This window comes from Trachemys scripta, chromosome 1, assembly GCF_013100865.1.
Source record: "Trachemys scripta elegans isolate TJP31775 chromosome 1, CAS_Tse_1.0, whole genome shotgun sequence".
Lineage (NCBI taxonomy): Eukaryota > Metazoa > Chordata > Testudines > Emydidae > Trachemys > Trachemys scripta.
Window position 1 is genome coordinate 141,568,535 of NC_048298.1, and position 24,638 is coordinate 141,593,172.

The following is a 24,638-nucleotide window of genomic DNA, read 5'->3' on the forward strand; positions in this document are numbered from 1 at the left end:
GGGAGAAAAAAGGGAAATTTTCAGCAAAAAAAGGTTAGGGTTTTATTTACCTCTCTCCACTGTGAAATCTGACCACCTATTGTTTCTATCTTTTAACCAGTTACTGATCCATGAGAGGACCCATGACTGCTTACTTTGCTTAGGAGTCTTTGGTGAGGGAGCATGTCAAAGGCTTTCTGAAAGCGTAACTACTCTTTATCTACCGGATCAGCCTTGTCCACATGCTTGTTGACCCCTTCAAAGAATTCTAATAGATTGAGGAGGCATGATTTCCCTTTACAAAAGCCGTGTTGACTCTTCCCCAACATATCGTGCTTATCTATCTGCCTGATAATTCTGTTCTTCGCTATAGTTTCAACTACTCTGCCTGTGCTGAAGTTAAGCTTACCGGCCTGTAATTGCCAGAATCACCTCTGGAGATTTTTTAAAAGATCAGCATTACATTAGATATCCTCCAGTCATCAGGTACAGAAGCTGATTTAAATGCTAGGTTGCATACCAGAGTTAGTAGTTCTGCAATTTCTTATTTCAGTTCCTTCAGAACTCTTGGGTGAATACCATCTGGTGCTGATGACTTATTACTTTTTAATTTATCAATATTGCTCCAAAATCTCTTCTATTAACATCTCAGTCAGGGACAGTTCCTCAGATTTGTCACCGAAAAATAATGGTTTGGATATGAGAATCTCCCCCGTATCCTCTGCTCTGCGGTGAAGTTTGATGCAAAGAATTCGATTAGCTTCTCTGCAACAGCCTTGTCTATCTTGAGTGCTCCTTTAGCACTTCCATTGTCCAGTGGCTCCACTGATTGTTTGACAGGCTTCCTGCTTCTGGTGTACTTAAAATGTTGTTGCTGTTAGTTTTTGTGTGTTTTGCAAAGTGCTCTTTTTTGGCCTGCCTAGTTGTATTTTTACACTTGACTTGCCAGAGTTTATGTTCCTTTCTATTTTCCTCAGAAGGATTTGACTTCCAGTTCTTAAAGGATGTCTTATTCTTGCTAGTCTCCTCTTTTATTCTGTTGTTTAGCCATGGTGGCATTTTTTGGTCCTCTTGCTGTTTCTTTTAATGTGGGGTATACATATAGTGTGAGCCTCTATTTTGGTGTTTTAAAAAAAGTATCCATGCAGCTTAAAGGCATTTCACACTTGTGACTGTTCCTTTTAATTTCCATTTAACTAACTTCCTCTTTTTTTTTTTTGTAGTTCCCCTTTTTGAAGTTAAATGCTACTGGGGTGGTTTTCTTTGGTATTTTCTCCCTACAAAGATGTTAAATTTAATTACATTATGGTTGCTATTACCAGTGGTTCAGCTATATTCACATCTTGGATCAAATCCTATGCACCACTGACGAATAAATCAGGAATTGCCTCTCCCCTTGTGGGTTCCAGGACTAGCTGTTCCAAGAAGCAGTTATTAACTGAATCTAGAAATTTTATTTCTGCATCCCATTCTGAGGTGACATGTACCCAGTTAACAGGGGGATAGTTGAAATCCCCCATTATTATTGGAACAGAGAGTCCTGTGGCACCTTTGAGACTAACAGACGTATTGGAGCATAAGCTTTCATGAGTGAATACCCACTTCGTCAGACGCGTGTAATGGAAATTTCCATTACATGCGTCTGATGAAGTGGGTATTCACCCACGAAAGCTTATGCTCCAATACATCTGTTAGTCTTAAAGGTGCCACAGGATTCTCTGTTGCTTTTTACAGATCCAGACTAACACGGCTACCCCTCTGATACTTGACATTATTATTGGGTTTTCTGTTTATGTAGCCTCTCTAATCTCCCTGAGCATTTCACAATCACCATCACCATCTTGGTTGGATGGTTGGTAGTATATTCCTACTGCTACACTCATTATTCAGGCATGGAATTTCTATCCATAGAAATTCTGGATGGACTGAAGGAGGGAGGGTCAATAAGAAGGGATTGAAGAAGTTTGGGCAAAAATTGATGACAAAGGCATTTTTCCCCCCAATCACCTTGGCTACTGTCTCAACCTTATCTTTAGAAGGCACTGGTCTCTTGATCTCTCAGTTTCCCTTCTCTGGTCTCCTTATATATTGTAATTATAATAGTTACAGTTACATTTCCTAGAGTAATATTTTCAGTTTCTTATAATTTTGTCAAAGTTTGAGTCTGGAGTTTTCTAAGTTTGATATCTCCTGATTAATTGGAGCAGCAGAAGGCGTGACAGACCTTGCACTAATGGCTGGAGTCATAGCAGTGGTTGGAAGTATAGTAGAACAGAGGTTCTCATATGTTTGTTTCTTTTGGTTGTGTGCCCTTTGGAGAGTCATGCCTGTGGGTGCTCTCTTGTAACAAAGAGGGCACCCAGATGGTGCTGAATTCGGAAGAGTCCCCACATGACCAGCAAGCTCCAGGACCCCTCCCTTGAGGAGGGGGCTCAGTTGCTAGGACAGAGGGGCAGGAGCAAGGGCCTGTGGAGAAGGAGTGCATAGATCCCATTGGTTTGATTCTGGGTGAGGGGTCCTTAGCGTGGGAATAGCTTCTCAGCCCCACAGTGTATTGGGGGGGGGGCCAGGGCTGGAGGACAAGAGGAATCCATTGCCTTGCCCTTCAAAGGGCAGCCAGAGCCAGGTTCTGGGACAGCCCCCTTCCTAGCCCCCATCTCCCTGGCAGAGCACCCAGCCTTGGATTGGCAGCAGAATTTCCCTGCCTCCCCAGCAGCCCCCCAGCAGTGCTATCACCTCCCTCTCTTCTTCCTACCCAGACCCTGCTCTCTGTCCAGGGCAACTTCCCCTGTCTGGCCTGTCTCCCCACAGCAGAGTCCCCATTTCCCATACCCAGACCCCTGTTCCCTAGCAGAACCCTCCTCTCACCAGTTCCCCCACCTCCTGCATTCAGTCTCTGCAGCAAACAGCCTCAAAGCTAGGGGTGTTCAGGCTGCCCCGGAAGAGGCTAAGTTGGTTCTCAGCCAGGCAGATGCTGTCTGGTGAGAGCTCCCAAGCAGCGCATGGCAGTGGGGGCAGCCTAATGTCTGAAGGCAGCAGGACGGCAGCACAGCAGTGGACATGCTGGGTAATGGGAACAGGAGAGCCTAGAGTGCAGGGATCCTGGGACCAGCCTCATCCCACCCACCCCACCCCGGAGCATGTTCAGCCCCCTGAAAACCTTGTTGTGTCTCTCCAGGGTGGTGTGCCCCACACTTTGAAAATCATGAAGGTACAGGCATGAGGAGGAAGATTTAAGGTAGTAGTGAAAACCTTATCACTCATATTTATATGCGATGACAAGGTAGAAAATTTTATGCATGCAGAAGTAATATATATATATTTTACTTCTGCATGCATAAAATTTTCTACCTTGTCATTGAATCAAAGTAGTGTTTCCATGGAATTCCTTGGATTATTGTGTTGTATTTTATAAAACAAATGAGAGAAAAGTCAGTAAAAATAATAAAGTGAATAGGTCACAATAAAACAGATGTGACAATATGCAAAAATAACATGGATAAAAGAAACAGAAAAAAGATGGGAAGAAACATGGGTGCAGGCAAACATTCAAACACCCAGTGATTAATTTGTAGAAATGGATATCAGGGAGATTTCTGCCACATAAATTATCTTTACTCTGGGGCTTAAGGGACTATAAATTTCCATTCCATTAAGATCTAATGCTGCAAATATTTGCAGGCAGTTCCCACTAAATTCAATGGGTTTGTGTCTCGGCAGAATTAGGTGCTCACTTCATCTTTGCTACAATACACACAGGCATGCAAATGTATGTGCAGGTATATCACAGCTATGTATATGAATGTCGGCACACAATTACCCACGTTGGGACACATGTGCATGCCTATGACAACAGATTGCAGCTTTCCACTTACAGTGGCAGGTCCTCCATCCAGCTGCCTTCCACCATGGTTGGATACAATAATCCCTTGAACTCCATGTCTCACTGCCAGATCTGCATCTTCCTTAGTCAAAATTCCCTTGAGAATGATAGGCAAGCGAGTCAGGCTCTGCAGCCAATAGATGTCATTCCAGTTTATAGAAGGGTCTATGGAGTTAGGCGAGAGGCCATACGCAGAACAACTCTCTTCCTGCAGCCATGGAGTAGAAGGAAATTTCATTACATGTTGATAATATAATATAATATAATATAATATAATATAATATAATATAATATAATATAATATAATATAATATAATATAATATCCCTCAAACTCTTTCTCTACCACAGAAGACATTAATAGACTTCATAACAGTTCCATCAATTGGCTTTGTAAAGGGCATGTCCCTGGAGGACAACAATTATTATGGGGAATGGATATGGAAAGAAGAGTCTCCGAGGGATGTAGGCTGAGATGTCAAAGCCAAGGTATTGGAGGGCAGGAGTGAAAACAAGGACATTGCAGAGCAGAAACGGGAGGGGATATGCCCTTGATACAGCAGTTGTCAAAATTATTTTTTTTTCTGCAAACAAGGCCATTGGGCTTCTTTAGATAGCAGCATAAACTGTCTGGTGTGATGGAGGCCAAAGCAGGTCTCCTTTCCATTCACTGTATTTCAAAACAAGATGAGAAATCAGCAGATACAAAAGGGAAGGCTACCTATAGCCATACAGCTCTGATTTATGCAACCTGCCTATTTGCTACATATCATCCATCCTTCCATTAACCTTACACTGGTTTAGACAGAGAGTAAGTGCATGGACTATAATGCATACTCAGGAATTACGCTGTGCAGAAACAATTGGGCCCCAAATCAGGCCCAGATCCACAGAACATTTCTCACTCATTCTGTACCTTGTCTCATTCAGTGTGTGCCACCCAGACCCACAGAAAGAGTAGCCCATAAATGAAATTGGTATCACAATACATTTACATATGCAACCGTCACTTTGGCATTTCCTGATTTATGAGTGCTTTTAGTGACATTTTCTTGATGGAATTACTAGTTTATTTAAAAGGAAACAATGGGGGGGAGGGGAGGAGAAAGAAATTTGATGTGGCTAGCCCATCATAGATTGCTCTGTTCATTCAAGATGCACACTGAAGGAGGCAAGGACTCCTGCAGAATCATGCCTCACTCAGTGCTCATATTGTGCTTTGAATGAGGCACTCTTTTGAATCCCTGGCTTAACATAAGAACGGCTATACTGCATCAGACCAAAGGTCCATCTAGCCCAGTATCCTGTCTTCTGACAGTGGCCTATACCAGGTGCACCAGAGGGAAGGAACAGAACAGGTAATCATCAAGTGATCCATCCCCTGTTGCCCATTCCCAGCTTCTTGCACATAGAGGCTAGAGACACCATCCCTGCCCATCCTGGCTAATAGCCATTGATGGACCTATCCTCCATGAACTTATCTAGTTCTTTTTTTAACCCTGATATAGTCTTGGCCTTCCCCACATCCTCTGGCAAGGAGTTCCACAGGTTGACTGTGTGTTGTGTGAAAAAATACATCCCTTTGTTTGTTTTAAATCTGCTGCCTATTCATTTCATTTGGTGACCCCTAGTTCTTGTGTTATGAGAAGGAGTAAATAACACTTCCTTATTTACTTTCTCCACACTAGTCATGCTTTTATAGATCGCTATCATATCCCCCCTTAGTCATCTTTTTTCCAAGCTGAAAAGTCCCAGTCTTGTTAATCTCTCTTCATATGGCAGACGCTCCATACCACTAATCATTTTTGTTGCCCTTTTCTGAACCTTTTCCAGTTCCAATATATCTTCTTTGAGATGCGGCAACCACATCTGCACACAGTATTCAAGATGTGGGCGTACCATGGATTTATATAGAGGCAATATGATATTTCTGTCTTATTAGCTATCCCTTTCTTAATGATTCCCAACATTCTGTTAGCTTTTTTGACTGCTGCTGCACATTGAGTGGATGTTTTCAGAGAACTATCCACGACTCCAAGATCTCTTTCTTGAGTGGTAACAGCTAATTTAGACCCCATCATTTTATACGTATAGTTGGGATTATGTTTTCCAATGTGCATTACTTTGTATTTATCAACACTGAATTTCATCTGCCATTTTGTTGCCCAATCAACCAGTTTTGAGAGATCCTTTTGTACTTCTTTGCCTGGGACTTAACTATCTTGAGTACTTTTGTATCATCTGCACATTTTTCCACCTCACTGTTTATCCCTTTTTCCAGATCATTTATGAATATGTTGAATAGGACTGGTCCCAGTACAGACTCCTGGGGGACGCCACTATTTTCCTTTTCTCCATTCTGAAAACTGACCATTTATTCCTACCCTTTGTTTCCTATCTTTTAACCAGTTACCAGTCCATGAGAGGACCTTCCCTCTTATCCCATGACTGCTTGCTCTTGCAGAGTCTGAAAATGTGAATGGAATTAAGCCAAGTTACTTAGAAGCATAGGCACCGACTCTGAAGGTGCTTCAGCACTGGAGCACACATGAAAAAAAATAGTGGGTGCTCAGCACCTACTGATAGCCCCGTGGGTCAGTGCCTCCTCCTCCCTCCCAGCGCCTCCCACCTGCCAGCGGCCCTGCCGAGCAGCTCCTCCCCCTCCCTCCCAGCGCCTCCCATCTGCCGCAGATCAGCTAGAAGAGGTGGGGCAGGGGTGTGAGCCTGAGAGAAGGGGTGGAGTGGGGGTGGGGCCTGTGGCAGAGCAGGAGTCGAGCACCTCCTGGCAACTTGGTAAGTCGGTGCCTATGCTTTGAAGCCCTGCCTCAGTCAATATACACGAGCACCCGGAATTAGAAAAGGGAGACCAATTCTCATCTGTTGTAAATCAATGTAGCTCAATTAAAGCAAATGGACTGGCACAGATTTACAGCGGCCGATAACCTGGCCCGGTGTTTCAAAATGTTTTAGTAAAATCTCCACACACACAATTTTGTTAGATCTGCACATGCAGATCTGCCAATAGAAAACAGGGGGAGCACTATTAAAATATTCTTGTGCATGTACAGAGTACGATTTTAAACATTTGGTCAAATCAAAACAGATTTTCATCCAACCATTTGAAAGGAAAATGTCTGACCAGGGGACTATGCCTATCAGTTGTCAATTCTTTCCTGCAAAGGCACTTGAGCTGTCGAACAAAGTGACTTCAGGGGCATTACACGGATTTAGAGCTCACCCCCCCATTCAATTGTGACGGCTGTAACTGTCAGTGGCGCTCTGAGAGTGAGGCTAGGCTTTAGAGCAACCCAAGCTTCATCAGAATTTAGAGCAGGCACAGATGAATGAAAGGTGGTGAGCACTGGCTGGTACAGCTGAGATCTTAGAGCTTGTCTATACACAAAAATTGTACCACTTTAACTATACTGGTACAGCTAAAGCAGTATAACACCCTCTCCCCCCCACCCCCTCCCCACACACACCACTGCCACCAGCACGGGTGCAGTTATATTGGTATAAAGGTGCATCTACCAATATAGCTATTCCCATATGGAAAGGGAAATAACTATACTGGTATGAGTCACCGTTATGCTGGTATAACTGCATCCACACTAGTAACAACATCACATCCCCTCACTGAAGTAGTTATAACAGTAACTCTTTTAAGTGTAGACCAGGCCTGAGTTTGGCAAATGATAACATGTATCCACAAAGGCTAGGAACTACTTTTGTAGTCCAGTGGCAGAGGCGATGTGTGTGTGTTGGGGGGGGAGGGAGACGTGTGGTCACATGCTCCCACACCCCCCCCGATATGCTGCTTGGCTTGTACTGAGCATGCTCACACTGACTGAGCATGCTCAGTAACACTGCTTAAGCCAGCTGCCCTCACTGTGCCTTCTCCCTCACTATTGGCAGGCAGAGGTTGTCTCTGGCCAGTGAGGCTCCCATCTGCTCTCTCTCTCTCCCTCTCTCTCTCTCTTTCTCACACACACACACAAATCATTTCCCAAACCTCAAACACTCCTTCAAAGTGCTTCACTGTCATGTGTGGTGGGAGCTGGAAGTTGTTGCGGATGTCGTCTCGTCTCTTCCCAGTGTAGGGAAGATCGGCAGTGAGCACCAGGCCTTGAAAACCCGCAGCCTCTACACGTCGGACCAGCCCCTCTGAGAGTGCCCTGTTGCGATGAATGTACAGCTGGAACCATCGGAAGCCATTGGGTGCGACTGCAGCAATCTCCTCCACAGTGCAGGTGGAGAATGTGCTGGTGATGTAACAGGTGTTCATGGCTTCAGCAGCTGCAGGAGATATTTTAAAAAGCCTCAGTATGAGGTGTTGAAGCTTCCTCACCAATTCTGCCTGGGTACAATGGGAGTGCCAGCTAACAACCCCCAATACAAGATCTTTCATCCATATTTTATAAAGTGTGTATGGACTGTACAGGCTGAATGCTGTTTGTCACCCCACCTCAGATCCTGAGGCCAATAGGGGGCCAGTTTGGTCCTGGGCACAAGGAAGAATAGCTTCAGGTCTTCTCTAAGTTACAGCAGCCCCCAAGAGGCTGTTCTGCTAGCTAGGATAACTACAGTGCTGCAGCACTGTGACCATATGTGATTTTCCAGCTGCTTTGTGCCTCCAGAACATCACAAGGGTGGTGGTCAGTAGGAGGTCAGGAAAAGAATCTGGCTGTAAAGAATGATACTGAAGTGCCATGTTTATGGATTGGTTTTTCAGGGGGTCAGCCACACTTTAAAATGCCATCAGAGTTGCTCAAGGTTTCCAACAGGTTTTTAATGTGTCCTCTTTTGTTTTACAGGAATGAAATAACAGGGTACCTCTTGCTGTGCTCTTCTCTCCATCAGGCCAAGCCAGCCGGTGGAACCCGGTGGGGGCAATCCCTACAGGGAAGCTGATTTCAGTACCTAGAAGCGTAGTCCTAGTGTCCATCACAGACATATCTCGCAATATGCGTGGCCGGAAGCGGATTCTGCAAGAAGACAAAGATGAAATGCCAGTCAATAAGGTAACAGTTCCGTGGTTTTAATGCTTGCGATCTTCCCTGATACATGTTATCACACAGTAGTCTGACCCAACCAGGAAAAGCCAGGGGCCACGGCCTGTTGAGAACTCCACCCCATTGTTGATTTCACTCCCCAGTATGACTCTCTTTACAGCCATTGCCGCCTACCTGTAAACCCCATACCATCTGCTCTTGAACCATCCACCATCACTCTCTGTACCACTGTAATCTAAGAGCATCCCAATGCCAGAGGGCAAGAGGCACCCTGATATCTAGTAGACAGTTTCAGCTGGTGTCACCAGTTCGGTGCACCAATTCATTAAGGTCATAAACTATAGCTGATATGTGTCATATAAGATATCAGTAGAAAACTCATAACAACACACTGATCATTAATATTCTTGTGAGGTGTATGTACAATAAACAGCCCAAGGGACCATACAAATGTGGAGGAAATGTGAGACTGAAATGTGTTTACCAGACAAATCTGTGGAGTGAGTAAACAGGTTTCTCCCAGACAAAGGACAAGCCAAGCCCTCCAGTGAGGTGTTGTCAGAATCAATTGGCTATCACATGACTAGTGGCCATTCATTTGCATTGGAGGGGGCAGGAACAGATCAATTCACATTATAGTGAACACTAGTAGGGGAAGACCCCATCATTGAACTTCCTTTATCACCAGATTCCCTGGCTCCTTCCTCACAGCTTTAATGAACTTTATTTTGAGAGGTAACCTTCAGCTGAATCCCTTTCAAAGGTAAAAAAGATATAAAAAGTGCGGCAAAGAACCCCAGGTAATCTTTCACCTAAGACGACAAAGGAACTGAGCACTTCAAACTTTTGGGGAGATTCTGACCAAAGGAGGTGGTCGGCCATCTTGCTGGAAGGCAGGGGTCCTGGAACAATTTTTATAGTGAGCTATTGAACCAAACTGTAAACCCTATATATAATGGAAACACTTCAGGCCAGGGGGTGCTGCTGTACCCCCCGAACCCTTAGTAAATAATAATTGGAGCTATCCTATCACCAACCCTGAAAGGTCATTGAGTCCAGCCCCCTGCCTTCATTAGCAGGACCAAGTACTGATTTTGCCCCAGATCCCTAAGTGGTCCCCTTAAGGATTGAACTCACAACCCTGGGTTTAGCAGGCCACTGCTCAAACCACTGAGCGATCCCTCTCCGCAATTCCAGCACCTATACTGGAATGATAGGGATGTACTGGCTGCCGCTTCCAGCAGCCCCCATTGGCCTGGAGCAGCGAACCGTGGCCAGTGGGAGCCGCAATTGGCCGGATGTGCGGATGCGGCAAGTAAACAAACCGGCCCGGCCCACCAGGGGCTTTTCCTGAACAAGCGGTGTCTCAAGTTTGGGAAACACTGATATAGGGGATAGGTATTGAGAGTATTAGACACTTGAGAACATCAAGAACTTGCATCCCAAGATAGCCTAAAAGATTTTGGCCCACAAAATAAGAGCTCTCTGTACCTTTTATATGCCAGGAGGTTCTCATCTCGGGTGCAACACTCATCAGCTCCAGCTGCAAAGAAGTCCCAAGTGGTCTTGGACAGATGCTTCTTAGCATAAGCTTCAAAGTCTGACAAACATATCATGGGCATTTCAGAAAAAGGTTATAGGAACCTGAGAAGAGAGGAATAACATGTGAAGCATAGAGTAGCTATGAGATCCCTGAGCATTCCCTTTGTCAGCATTTTCGCTTTTGTCCATTTCAATTTAATTTAGTGCTGGTCTTGGATTGACAGCTCTACAGTCCTCTGTCTGCAGAAGAATTACAGCTCCAGCTTCTCCACAGTGACCAACCAGTGTGCCTCATCTCTGCCATGATGGAGCGACCTCCAGGAATGAGAAGGGCGTTTATCCCTAATCTATCTATTGAGAATGCCTTAGAGTATAAAGATGAGGGTGGCTTTCAAGATCTGAAATGGTCTCAGATGCAACTATATCATTTTGTATAGGCCATTTGCCAAACAAATTTCAGTCACCCACACTGCTTCCTGCAGCAGGCTAGGGATTTTTTTTTTTTGGTGGTCTCCAACCAAAGTACTGACAAGACCACTGCATAAGGTGGAATATTCATCCTTTCAGAAATTGAAGCATAAAGAGAAAAATTTTCTATTCCATGAAATGCCATTGAAGTCTGTGAGGTTGTAGGGTATAACTACTGGCTGAATTTGGCCTGTGATATGTACTATGTGTTATATATTGTGTACCACAGCCCACTTGCTGATACTGTGTATGCTACGCCTGTCGTATTATTTTTACTGGGCACTTGTCACTGGGCATTGCTGTATAGCGCACATCTGCAGGTCTAGCTGTTGGCTACACATCTATTTTCTCCCAGAGGCATCATTATAAGAGGTGCACGTAGTGCTGCCAATAGTTAAGGTTGCCTGACGCTTCCTTCATAAGACTCTGTTTTCAGTTGCTTTTAACTTTGTCAGACTTTAATCATTTGGATTGAAATTTCCATACTGGGTGTCTGTCTTCGGCTGAGTTTTTGTTTGTTTTTTGTTGTTTTAAATTTCAACAAAAGCGGTTCAGTCATTTCTGAGAACAAGCTTAGGGAAAATACATTGTTTTGCTCATGAGTAACTGTTTCGTTGAGAAGTTCTAGTACCTCTGTCCTTTGGTCCAGGGACTTGGAATTTGCTTTGGTGTAAGGTACACGTCCTTTTTCTTCGCTGTGAATATCCACCTAAATTTGGCCAAGTTGTGAGACTGAAAATTTCAGTTTGCACATCTCAGTAGAGACAGAGTTTGGCAGCTAAATTTTCTGAGGATTTTGTTTTCACTGAGCATTCTCCAACCCAGACCTGAAGGACTTTCCCTGCAATTGTGTCTCCTTGCCACCAGAGGCAGCTGAGGCAGCAGACACAGGAACTGAGAGCTGGGAGACTGATCCACCACTGGCTCCTCAGCAGGGAAGAGGAGGCACTTGCTAGCTGTAATGCAGGAAGTGAGGGGCTGGGGTGATGATGAAGGGGAGACTGGGATGAAGACCCAGAGGACCGATGGGTGGGGGCAGGGCTATGGACTGGGATGAGGACTCATAGACTCATAGACTCTTAGACTTTAAGGTCAGAAGGGACCATTATGATCATCTAGTCTGACCTCCCGCATGATGCAGGCCACAAAAGCTGACCCACCCACTCCTGGAATAATTCTCTCCCTTGACTCAGCTGTTGAAGTCCCCAAATCATGATTTAAAGACTTCAAGTCGCAGAGAATCCTCCAGCAAGCGACCCCTGCCCCATGCTGCGGAGGAAGGTGAAAAACCTACAGGGCCTCTGCCAATCTACCCTGGAGGAAAATTCCTTCCCAACCCCAAATATGGCAATCAGCTTGTGGGCAAGATTCTCCAGCCAGACCCTCCGGAAAGAGTTCTCTGTAGTAACTTTTAATATCCCATCATTGACCATTGTTACTAATTACCAGCGATGGCACATTATTGACCTATTGACTAAAATCACATTATCCCATCAAACCATCCCCTCCATAAACTTATCAAGCTTAATTTTAAAGCCAGAGAGGTCTTTCACCCCCACTGTTTCCCTCGGAAGGCTGTTCCAGAACTTCACCCCTCTGATGGTTAGAAACCTTCGTCTAATTTCAAGCCTAAACTTCCCGACGGCCAGTTTATATCCATTTGTTCTCGTGTCCACATTATTACTGAGCTGAAATAATTCCTCTCCCTCTCTGGTATTTATCCCTCTGATATATTTAAAGAGAGCAATCATATCCCCCCTCAGTCTTCTTTTTGTTAAGGTAAACAAAACAAAGCTCCTCGAGTCTCCTTTCATACGACAGGTTTTCCATTCCTCGGATCATCCTAGTGGCCCTTCTCTGTACCTGTTCCAGTTTGAATTCATCCTTTTTAAACATGGGAGACCAGAACTGCACACAGTACTCCAAATGAGGTCTCACCAGTGCCTTGTATAACGGAACCAGCACCTCCCTATCCCTACTAGAAATACCTCGCCTAATACATCCCAAGACCGCATTAGCTTTTTTCACGGCCACGTCACATTGCCAACTCATAGTCATCCTGCGATCAACCAGGACTCTGAGGTCCTTCTCCTCTTCTGTTACTTCCAACCGATGCGTCCCCAGCTTATAACTAAAATTCTTGTTAGTCATCCCTAAATGCATAACCTTACACTTCTCACTATTAAATTTCATCCTATTACTATTACTCCAGTTTACAAGGTCATCCAAATCTCCCTGCAGGATATCCCGATCCTTCTCCAAATTGGCAATTCCTCCCAACTTTGTGTCATCTGCAAACTTTATCAGCACACTCCTACATTTGGTTCCGAGGTCAGTAATAAATAGATTAAATAAAATCGGACCCAAAACCGAACCTTGAGGAACTCCACTGGTAACCTCCCTCCAACCTGACAGTTCACCTTTCAGTACGACCTGCTGCAGTCTCCCCTTTAACCAGTTCTTTATCCACCTCTGGATTTTCATATCGATCCCCATCTTTTCCAATTTAACCAATAATTCCTCATGCGGTACCATATCAAACGCTTTGCTGAAATCGAGGTATATTAGATCCATTGCATTTCCTTTATCTAAAAAATCTGTTACTTTCTCAAAGAAGGAGATCAGGTTGGTTTGGCCCAATCTACCTTTCGTAAAACCATGTTGTAATTTGTCCCAATTGCCATTGACCTCAAGGTCCTTAACTACTCTCTCCTTCAAAATTTTTTCCAAGACCTTGCATATTACAGATGTTAAACTAACAGGCCTGTAGTTACCCGGGTCAGTTTTTTCCCCTTCTTGAAAATAGGAACCACATTAGCTATTCTCCAGTCAAAGAGTACCACCCCCGAGTCTACTGATTCATTAAAAATTATCGCTAATGGGCTTGCAATTTCTCGCGCCAGTTCCTTTAATATTCTCAGATGAAGATCATCCGGTCCACCCGATTTAGTCCCATTAAGCTGTTCGAGTTTGGCTTCTACCTCGGATACTGTAATGTCAACCCCCCCCCTTTATTCCCATCCATCATGCTGCCACTATTCCTAAGCCCTTCATTAGCCTCATTAAAGACTGATGCAAAATATTCGTTTAGACATTCTGTCATGCCTAGATTATCCTTAATCTCCACTCCATCTACAGTCTTAAGTGGTCCCACTTCTTCTTTCTTTATTTTCTTCCTATTTATATGGCTATAAAACCTCTTACTATTGGTTTTAATTCCCCTCGCAAGGTCCAACTCTACATGGCTTTTGGCCTTTCTCACTCTATCTCTACATGCTCTGACCTCAATAAGGTAGGTTTCTTTGATGATCTCTCCCATCTTCCACTCCTTGTACGTTTTCTGTTTTTTCTTAATCACCCCTCTGAGATGCTCGCTCATCCAGCTCGGTCTAAATCTCCTGCCCACGAACCGTTTTCCCTTTCTCGGGATACAGGCCTCCGACAGCTCCTGCAACTTCAACATGAAATAATCCCAGGCGCCGTCCACCTTTAGATCCATAAATATGTTAGTCCAATCCACTTCCCTAACTAGTCGCCTTAATTTATTAAAGTTAGCCCTTTTGAAATCGTAAACCTTAGTCTCTGATTTAATTCTGTTAATCCTTCCGTTTAGTTTAAACTGAATTAGCTTATGATCACTCGAGCCAAGGTTGTCCCCTACAACCATTTCTTCAACGAGGTCCTCACTACTCACCAAAACCAAATCTAAAATGGCATCCCCCCTCGTCAGTTCAGCAACTACTTGATGAAGGACTTCATCAGCTATCACGTCTAGGAAAATCTGAGCCCTATTATTGTTACTAGCATTTGTTCCCCAATCTATATCCGGGAAGTTAAAGTCTCCCATGATTACACAGTTCCTATTAGTATTTACTTCCCTAAAAACATTAAAGAGTTCTCTGTCCATATCCAGGCTAGATCCCGACGGTCTATAGCACACCCCAAGCACTATCCCAGGGGAGGCTCTAGTAGTTCTTTTACCCAGTGTGAGTATTGCCCAGACAGACCGTCTTATCCATTCCATCACTTATTATTTCTTTACAGTTTACCTCATTATTGACATACAATGCTACTCCCCCACCTTTGCCTTTGTTCCGGTCCTTCCTAAACAACACATACCTTCCATACCTGTACTCCAGTCATGACTACCGTTCCACCACGTTTCGGTTATTCCTATGATATCCGATTTCATTTCTCGGACCAGGAGCTCCAATTCCTCCATTTTGTTACCTAGGCTTCTCGCATTGGTGTATAAACATTTTAATTTATGCCGTTTGGCCTCTCTCACATTCGTTGTCCAATTTGGTACAGACACCGTACCGCCAGTATGACCTATTAGTCTAGTATCCATCCTCCCCCTCCTCCTTATGTCCAATCTCTTCCCTCCGGCTATATCCATTCTTATCTCATCGTCCTCCCTCTCAATGTTATAATCTGGTGTGGAGATTAACTGTACATCTCCCAACCGTCTCCCCCAAATTCCTAGTTTAAAGCTCTTTTGATGAGATGTGCCAGCCTCCCTCCCAGAAGTCTATTTCCTTCCCTACTTAGGTGAAGTCTGTCCCGTGAGAACAGTTTTCTGTCCCCGAAAGCCTCCCAGTGACCATACATCCCAAAGCCCTCTTTATAGCACCACTCCCTTAGCCAACTATTTATCATCACAATCCTGTCACCCCTTTGCTGCCCTTCTCTAGGAACAGGCAGAATCCCACTGAAGATGATCTGAGCCTCGATTTCCTTAAGCGTCTTCCCCAGCCTGGCATAATCTCCCTTGATTCTCTCCAGTGAGAACCTAGCCGTGTCAGTCGTTCCTACGTGAAGGATGATCAAGGGGTTCTTACCTGCTCCTTTCAGGATCCTTTTCAACCGCAGGTCCACATCCCGTATCTTAGCGCCCGGTAGACAGCACACCCTTCTGTTCTCTGGGTCCACCCTGGTCATAGGCCTGTCTAACCTCCTCAGTAAGGAGTCCCCAATCACGTAAACCTGCCTTTGCCTGGTGACAGTGTGATCTACTAATCTATGCCCTGTTCCCTCTAGTTGCAACCCCTGTCCATTCCTATTTTCCCTTATAATCTCCCTTATGCCATCCTGTATCCTCCTGGGGCCCAGATTTGGTGCTGTCTCCATCAACTCCTCCCCTCTTTCTATGGGACTAGCTGCTCTTCTCTTCTTCCTCACCCTCCCACCTTCAGTTACCACCTGCTGCACGCCTTCCTCGTTTTCCAAACACCCAAACCTGTTCCTGAGCTCTATTTCTCCTTCACTGGCCCTCCTTTTCCTTGGCCTGCTTCTCATGGTCACATGCTTCTCCCCCCTTGTTCTCCCCCCGGCATTCCCCCCTCACAGGCCTTTGCCCCTGCTTTCACCTGTACTCCTGAGCATTCCCCTTCAGCCACTCCTTGCCTTTGCTCCATCAACTGCTCGAACCCCCTTCTAAACTCTACCAGGGTATCTATCTGCATCTCCAAACCTCGGATCTTTTCTTCCAGCAGCTCTATTAGGCAGCACTTCATACAGACATACTCTGTTCAGGCTCCCCCGCTAGGACCATGTACATACCACAGCTGCCACATGCAATCATCTGCATTGTGTCCCCTGCTACTTGGCTCATGGCTGCTGTTGTCTGTGCCCACCTGCTCACCTGTGCCCTCCGCACCTGGGGTAACACAGCAGACGGGGCACCACGCCCTCCTGCCTCCCCTTCCACCTCCCCCTGTAAACTCCCACTCAAACTCCCCGGTTAGCAGCCCTGTTTGCTGGCTCCTGTGCCACTGCCTGGCTGGGTGGCCGCTTTTATAGGCCCTCTCCTCAGCCAAGCTCCGCCCTCTAATCAGGGCTCAGCTGCCCTCCCAGCACGCTGCCCCTACAGGCCTCTACACATACAAGCACTACAAAGACAGACACAAATACAGATACCTTCTCCTCCAATGGAACTCCCACTCAAACTCCCCTGTTAGCAGCCCTGTTTGCCGGCTCCTGGGGGATGGATAACTGGGGCTGGTCCTAGGACAGACTGGAGGCATTGGTGGGCAGAAGGGGCCTAGTTTTCAGGGAACAGGGACAGAAGTCTCTAACCACTAGAGAACACTCCCCTCAGACCCTGGAATGGAACCCAGGATTCCTGGGCCTCATCATTCCTTTGCTGTCAGCAAATATCTGTGTAACCCAAAATGTATGCCTCATCCCCCTCCCCCTAGTAGCTGGCCCACACAGAGAATGCCAACCTACTACTGCTACCAGTTACTCTTTTAGTTCAAGTGGTAGAGGGCTGTGCTGTGGATTTAAAATTTTGAAACCTGAAGATGACCCATGTGAGAATCAATATGGTTCAACATGATGGAATTTTGGGGGGTGGGGGGGTTTCAGTTTGCTTTTTTAAAAAACCTAGGAAATTACTTACAAAAAATACATTTAAATCCCTTTAAGGTTGCAAAGTGAATCACTCAAAAGTTAGGAAATGCCACAGTTAAAGTTGCCGATGCCACCATAATTTGGCTCCTTTGTGTGTATGCATTATGATACACTCTTTAATTACATGATCAAATACTAGTTTTTTCCCCATAGAATTTCTGACTCATTTAGTGCACAGGATGGCCCATGCTCAGGGAATGAATCAGGGCTGTGTAAAGAAGAACGCTGTTGCCTGTAAAACCCCTCCCTCATTATTGCAGAATCTGGAAGGTGTGAGTGAATGAAGCAGGGGATTGCAGAAAGAGAAAGGACAGTCTTATGGATAAGGCAATTGAATGCCGCTCTGGAGAATTAGATTCTATCCCTGCCTGTGCCACAGAGTTCCTGTGGGATCCAACGAAAGCAAAAATTTTACAGTTGGCCACTAATTGAGTGTTCTTCATTTTCTGGATGCTTACATTGAAACAGAAGGGGTCTGATTTGCAGAAGTGCTGAGCACTCAGAACTGCAACTGAAATCAATGAGAGCTATAGTCTGAACAGTGCCATAAAATGGTAAGTTCTAGAGAAAATCAGGCCATAAGCATCTCAAATTGGCGCCCCAAGTAAGTGGATACTTTTGACAATAATATCTCTGTGCCTCAGTTCCCCATCTGTAAAATGGGAATAACAATATTAGAGGTGTTCTGAAGATAAATTTGTTAATGTTTGTGAAGCACTGATATTATAGTGATGAGCACCATGGAAAAGTCCCTGAGGAAATAATAATTCTGTATTGAGAGCAATGTATGACTGGTGTTCACTAAATAATGCATATGCCCACACATTCAATGATGAAGATAATATTAATTTAATGAATAGCTGCTCATTAAGTGAGCACTGTCCAATGTGTTCACTCAATGAGGCAGTGGAAAAAATAGCATGTGATCATATAATTAAAGACTGTATCATAATGCATACACACAGGGGGCTGAATTAAGATGGCATAGGCCACCTTAATTCTGGCATTTCCTAACTTTTGAGTGCTTGACTTTGCAACCTTAATGTTCTTTTAACATAGGGTTTTTTTTAATGTAATCATATGTCTATAAGGGGAAATACTTCACAAGCAACTCAAATCACTTTCTTTGATGTCGGCCACAGTGTTAAGTGCACTGGGCCTAATTCTGTCTTCTTTGTACCTGTACAACCCCATGGATGCCACTTAGGAATGAAAGAATCACAAATGTGGGCAGAATTTGCCCCTTGATCTTTTTTAGATAGCTAAAACCAGAACCTAGTCTAACCTTAGCTACTGCTTTACCAGGTTGTGATTATCCAGGTTAATGATTACTTAACTTGGCCTCAAGCAAACCCTGCAAATTATCTTCTGCCCTAATGTTACAAAAAAGCATTACTGATATGGCCAGAAAGCAGAATGAAGCTTATATTTTATGATCTCTCTGTCTCAGTCTCTGTCTCCATGCTGTCTTCTCCAAGGTTCAGCTGTCAGAAAAAACAATCAATAACAGAGAGTGTGGGCCAAGTTCAGAGAGAACTTCATAGAATCATAGAATATCAGGGTTGGAAGGGACCTCAGGAGGTCATCTAGTCCAACCCCCTGCTCAAAGCAGGACCAATCCCCAACTAAATCATCCCAGCCAGGGCTTTGTCAAGCCTGACCTTAAAAACCTCTAAGGAAGGAGATTCCACCACGTCCCTCGGTAACCCATTCCAGTGCTTCACCACCCTCCTAGTGAAAAAGTTTTCCCTAATATTCAACCTAAACGTCCCCCACTGCAACTTGAGACCATTACTCCTTGTTCTGTCATCTGGTACCACTGAGAACAGTCTAGATCCATTCTCTTTGGAACCCCTTTTCAGGTAGTTGAAATCGGCTATCAAATCCCCCCTTATTCTTATCTTCTGCAGACTAAACAATACCAGTTCCCTCAACCTCTCCTCATAAGTCATGTGCTCCAGCCCCCTAATCATTTTTGTTGCCCTCCGTTGGACTCTTTCCAATTTTTCCACATCCTTCTTGTAGTGTGGGGGCCAAAACTGGACATGGTACTCCAGATGACGCCTCACCAATGTTGAATAGAGGGGAATGATTACGTCCCTCGATCTGCTGGCAATGCCCCTACTTATACAGCCCAAAATGCCGGACTCTGCACTTGTCCTTGTTGAACCTCATCAGATTTCTTTTGGCCCAATCCTCTAATTTGTCTAGGTCCCTCTATATCCTATCGCTACCCTCCAGCATATCTATCACTCCTCCCAGTTTAGTGTCATCTGCAAACTTGCTCAGGGTGCAGTCCACGCCATCCTCCGGATCATTAATGAAGATATTGAACAAAACCGGCCCCAAGACCGACCCTTGGGGCGCTCCACTTGATACCGGCTGCCAACTAGACATGGAGCCATTGATCACTACCTGTGGAGCCTGACGATCTAGCCAGCTTTCTATCCACCTTATAGTCCGTTCATCCAACCCATACTTCTTTAACATGCCGGCAACATCAATGGATGGTTGTGTTACATGTTGCTACCAGTAGGTGGTGTAAGTGAACATACATTAGAGGTGGAAGAGTAAGGCTGTAGTAGGAAAAGCACCCAACAAACGCCTGTAAGAAGGTGCAAATTAAAGCAGCCTTTACATCCTCCTGCTGGTTCATTTTCCTGTGTTCCTCTCCACCCTTCTATAAATGATACCAGCCCTACACACATTCACCAATATGCAATCCTCACTTAGAACATTTTTTAATTTGGTCTAGAAAATTCTGAAAAGAGTAAATACAGAAACCTGCATCTAAACCCATTCCAGAATAAATGCAGTGCAAAACTATGTTCCGCTTCATAGTTAGAATTAGTGCTTGGTGAAAACTGCCAAATATTTTCCAGGAATATTCAGTTGACTTTTGTAATGAATTCATGTCCCTTTGATGTTTGCTTTCTGTGAATATTGTAGTAAATGAGTATGTGCGAAGGCAAATGTATAACATTTGGAGCAACTATAGGAGAATATTGGCACAAAGAAAATTTTGAAATTGTACTTGTAACTGTTCACACTGGAAATATGATTGTTAGTATTACTTCATCTAGTCAGAGAACAGAAATAACACTGCATGACATATGTGTGCAGTCAAAGAAGCAGGAATGTTGAATATCAAATACTTGCCAGTCAAAATGGGTTTATATGGAAAACAGATCCTTTGAAACTAACTTGATATCTCTATTTTTGATAAGATTATATAAGTTTGATTGATAAAGATAATAGGGTTGATGTAATAGATTTCAGTAAGGTGTTGACTTGGTATTGCATGACATTTTGATTAAAACTCGTATGATTTAAAACTAATCTAGCACATATTAAATGAATTAAAAACTGGCTAACGGATAAGTCTCAAAATGTAACTGTAAACAGGTAATCATCACTGAGTGGATGTGTTTCTAGTAGGGTCCCACAGGGATCAGTTCTTGCTATTCTGTTTGCTATGCTATGCTATATTCTTGCTATGCTATTTCATATTTTTCCTGGAAGAAAACAAAAAATAATGACTGCTAAAGTTTGAAGATGTAAGTACCTACATGGGGAACAAATATTTGATAATTAGCTCTTCAGCCTAACAGAGAAAGATATAACGCAATCCAGTGGCTGGAAGTTGAAGCTAGCAAATTCAGACAGAAAATAAGGTGTAAATTTTACTAGTGGAGCAATTTATCAAGGATCATGGTAGATTCTCCAACAATAGCAATTTTTACATCAAGATTGGATGTTTGTCTAAAAATACTGTTCTAGCAATTATTTTGGGGAAGTTCTATGGCCTGTGTTATACAGGAGATCAGACTAGATAATCACAGTGGTCCCTTCTGACCTTGCACTATATTAATCTATGAACTATTGTGAATAAACTACAGATCAAGAATTATTCACAGAAATGATTTGGAAAATAATGACAAAATATGAAATGAGTGTGAGGTGTTTCCTCATAATTCACAAAACAGAAAAAGAAGCAAAATTTGTTTAATAAACTATTTGTTACTAATAGTTTTGCAGGCCTAGTTAAAATAGACCTTTTACAGTGCAAATGAAAACGGAGGGGCTTCAGACTAGGAATAAATGTGCTGTTTACAATTTATTTTTTTTCTGAAAATACCCAGGAGAGTGCTCCAGCCCTCTCTGCTATCCTCCTATATTAATTAATTAGGAGTTGCAACCCTTATTGGGACCAGGACTTCAGATAGCCACAATGTGAGCTACCAGGTTGGAAAGGCAGCCAAATGATGACAACCTGTGCTCCAGACATAGAGAAACACATTGACTATGTAGACAAAATCACTCAACCAAACTTCCAAGAGTAGATATGGCATGTCTCACTGACAGACATGTTTAACTCTCCACTAAAAGATAGGGACCTGTAATTCTCCACTAGAGCAACTCCAGTAATAGTTGCAATATTGGAGGCAGTAGCGTAGACAGGACTTGGGTGTTTTTGTCACTGTGTCATCTTCTCTGAGAAGGTGACACAGTGACATGTGCATGAGGTACACATCTGCATGATAGCAGACAAAAGGGGAACCACACCAGAGGAGAGTTATAGGACTTAAGTTTCCTAGTGCAAAGAAAGCAAAAGTCACCAAGGACAAATATGAAATCAAATTATTTCACAGCAGGAAAAGCAGGAACCATAGTCACCCAGACACAGCCCTCATTCATCTCTCAATCATTTGAAAAAATCAACTTACTTTGGGCTTTAAAAGCAAGCAGAACCAGGTGAGACTCCAGGCTTCAAAGTGAATTACAGATCTACAAAATGGCCACTATTTTCTGGAGTGAATAAACAACTACGAGAGATTAAAGCTTAACCCACCAGCAAACTTTGTACTTTTGTGTTTGTCTAAATTTGTTCTGAAAGAAAGTTCCTGCCAAAGACACAGATCATATTTATTACAAACTGATTGCTTGGCAAACATCCCTGGGAACTGCTGGGTGACAGTGACTGAAGGCAGTGCAGTCATCAATGGAAGGTACAGAGCCACTGCAGCAGAATGCAGCATACTTGGGACTGGATATTGCAGTGCAAAGACTACTGGACTGCAGCATCCCAGAAGGTAATGCAGAGTAAATAACACTGAAGCGTGTGCAGAGCAGGTCCAAGGCCTGTATGGGGTGTATGGCCTCCCAGGGCACCATGCTTTGGGGCTTCAAGGATTCACATTCTGGGAGCCCTTCTCTGGTAGCATTTGTCTAAGACCAACCCTAGTTATTTGCTCTGAACACAACCATATTTCAGATCCTATCCCAGAGATGGGAGGAAAAGAGATGGACACTTTGAAACATCTTTGGTGCAAATACCTTTGAACATCACCAGTTCCTGCTGATACCACTTTTCCCCTCCTTTCCTCAAATGGCACGAAAAAGAAACCCCACAGTGAATGCAAGTACAGGACACCATGAATGGGGCGGGGGGAAGAGCTTAGTTTTTCTCTCCCTAGTACCACTTCCCTGTCTCCTCCATTGGGTAAGGTGCGGGCTGTGGGCTACCAGAAACAACAGTCTGCTGTTGTGTCAGAGTTATGTAGTGTTTAAATCAGAGGTTCTCAAACTCGGGGTGGGGACCCCTCAGGGGGTCACGAGGTTATTACATGAAGAGTCACGAGCTGTCAGCCTCCACCCCAAACCCCGCTTTATATCCAGCATATATAATGGTGTTAAATATATAAAAAAGTGTTTTTAATTTAGAAGGGGGGTCGCACTCAGAGGCTTGTTATTTGAAAGGGGTCAGCAGTACAAAAATTTGAGAACCACTTGTTTAAATAAATATAATGTAAGTGTTAAATATAGACCCTCTGTACCTCAATAAGAACATACATGCCAAGTTTTCTTTGAACAGACAGAACGATTTATCAATGAACTTGACTGGCCATGCCCCCACGTTCCAACAGTGGATAAGGACCAGGGGCTCACAGATAGGCACTTAGCCCCCAAATTTCAAAAGCGGCTACTGCTTTTGGGTGTGTTGGTTTTTAAGGATTCCATCAAAGGGCTGCCAGCTCTACCCGCTTTCCCTGTAACCTGCAGCTTTTCAGGCCCTCATACTCAGGTCTGTGGGGAAAAACCCCTCTGATAGGCTGTCCTTCCCCATTGCCTCCTGGGAAAATGCTGCTCCACATGCTGCAGAGCTTCTTCGTCTACCCTCAGCACATGGAGCAAGCAGAGGTCCCTTCTACCCCCTCACTTGTCTAAGGGGTCAAGAGTGCTCCCCAAGCTCTCGGCCCTCCTGCGTCCCAGCTGGCTTTGCAGCTTTGTCTCTCTGGCTGCTAGTGCTGCCCCCTCCCCAGCCCTACCCCACCCCTCATGCCTAGGGAGAGGTGAGAGAATCCTGCACGCTCTAGTACTGCCAAGCCCAAGAGTTCAAAAAGCGTGAATCAGGCTCTGAAAATTCATGATTTTGGCTTTAAAATGATGAGATTTTAAAAAATAACAAATGTTGGATTATTTGTATCTGTCTTCTAGTTCGGGAGCCTTTTGGGTTCACATTTTCAAGCTTTTCTCTGCAAGTGTAAGAGCTGGAGACTTATTTTTTTAAATGAAAGGTGAGATTCTCATAAGAATGGCCCTACTGGGTCAGACCAGTGGTCCGTTTAGTTCAGTATCTTGTCTCTGACAGTGGCCGCTACTAGGGCTACAGGAGGAATGTACAGAACAGTGCAGTTGGTGTGATCTACCTTGTGTTCCCCTCCTGGCTTCTGGCAATCAGAGGCTCAGGGATGCCTGGAGCATGGGGTTGCATCCCTGATCATTGTGGCTAATAGCCATTGATGGACCTGTCCTCCATGAACGTATCTAGTTCTTTTTTGAACCCAGTTTTGGTCTTTACAATAGCCCCTGGCAATGAGTTCCACATATTAATTGTGTGTTGTATGGAAAAGTACTTCTTGTTTTTTATTAAACTTGATACCTATTAATTTCATTTGGTGACCCTTGTTTTTGTATTGTGGGAAAGGGAAATAATACTTCTCTATTCACTTTCTCTACACCATTCATGATTTTATAAACCTCTATCATATCCACCCTTAATCATCTCTTTTCTAAACTGAACAGCCCTCATCTTTTTAATCTCTTCTTATATGAAAACCATTCCATAGCCTTGATCATCTTTATTACCCTTCTCTGAACCTTTTCCGGTTCCACTATGCTTTTTGAGATGCGACAACCAGAACTGGACTAAAATGTTGGTGCACCATGCCTTTATATAGTGGCATTATGATATTTTCTATCCCTTTCCTAATAGTTCCTAACATTCTGTTAGCCTTTTTGACCACTGCTGAGCACTGAGTTGAAGTTTTCAAAGATCTAT

General features: G+C 44.0%; 1 protein-coding gene and 1 long non-coding RNA gene across 3 annotated transcripts in view; one reads left to right on the forward strand and one right to left on the reverse strand.

The window, feature by feature from the left end:
- The window catches only part of HAO2 (hydroxyacid oxidase 2), a 28,714-nt gene extending 6,574 nt beyond the window's left edge, over window positions 1-22,140 (reverse strand). The window contains exons 1-5 of one of the 2 annotated variants that reach the window (XM_034787966.1): window positions 22,024-22,140; window positions 10,364-10,516; window positions 8,694-8,845; window positions 7,873-8,156; window positions 3,855-4,070 (exon numbers count right to left, since the gene is read on the reverse strand). In XM_034787966.1, coding sequence (XP_034643857.1) covers window positions 3,855-4,070; window positions 7,873-8,156; window positions 8,694-8,845; window positions 10,364-10,494 — 783 coding nt within the window. In that variant the 5' untranslated portion in view covers window positions 10,495-10,516; window positions 22,024-22,140. Of the gene's footprint in view, window positions 1-3,854; window positions 4,071-7,872; window positions 8,157-8,693; window positions 8,846-10,363; window positions 10,517-14,165; window positions 14,228-22,023 lie in introns of those variants that run through there. The other variant, XM_034787974.1, reaches the window with a different exon arrangement.
- Window positions 22,141-22,258: 118 nt separating this feature from the next.
- LOC117870989 overlaps window positions 22,259-24,638 on the forward strand; it is a 60,622-nt gene continuing 58,242 nt past the window's right edge. Inside the window, exon 1 of the long non-coding RNA XR_004644114.1 lies at window positions 22,259-22,389. This is a non-coding gene — a long non-coding RNA (uncharacterized LOC117870989). The remainder of the gene's footprint in view (window positions 22,390-24,638) is intronic.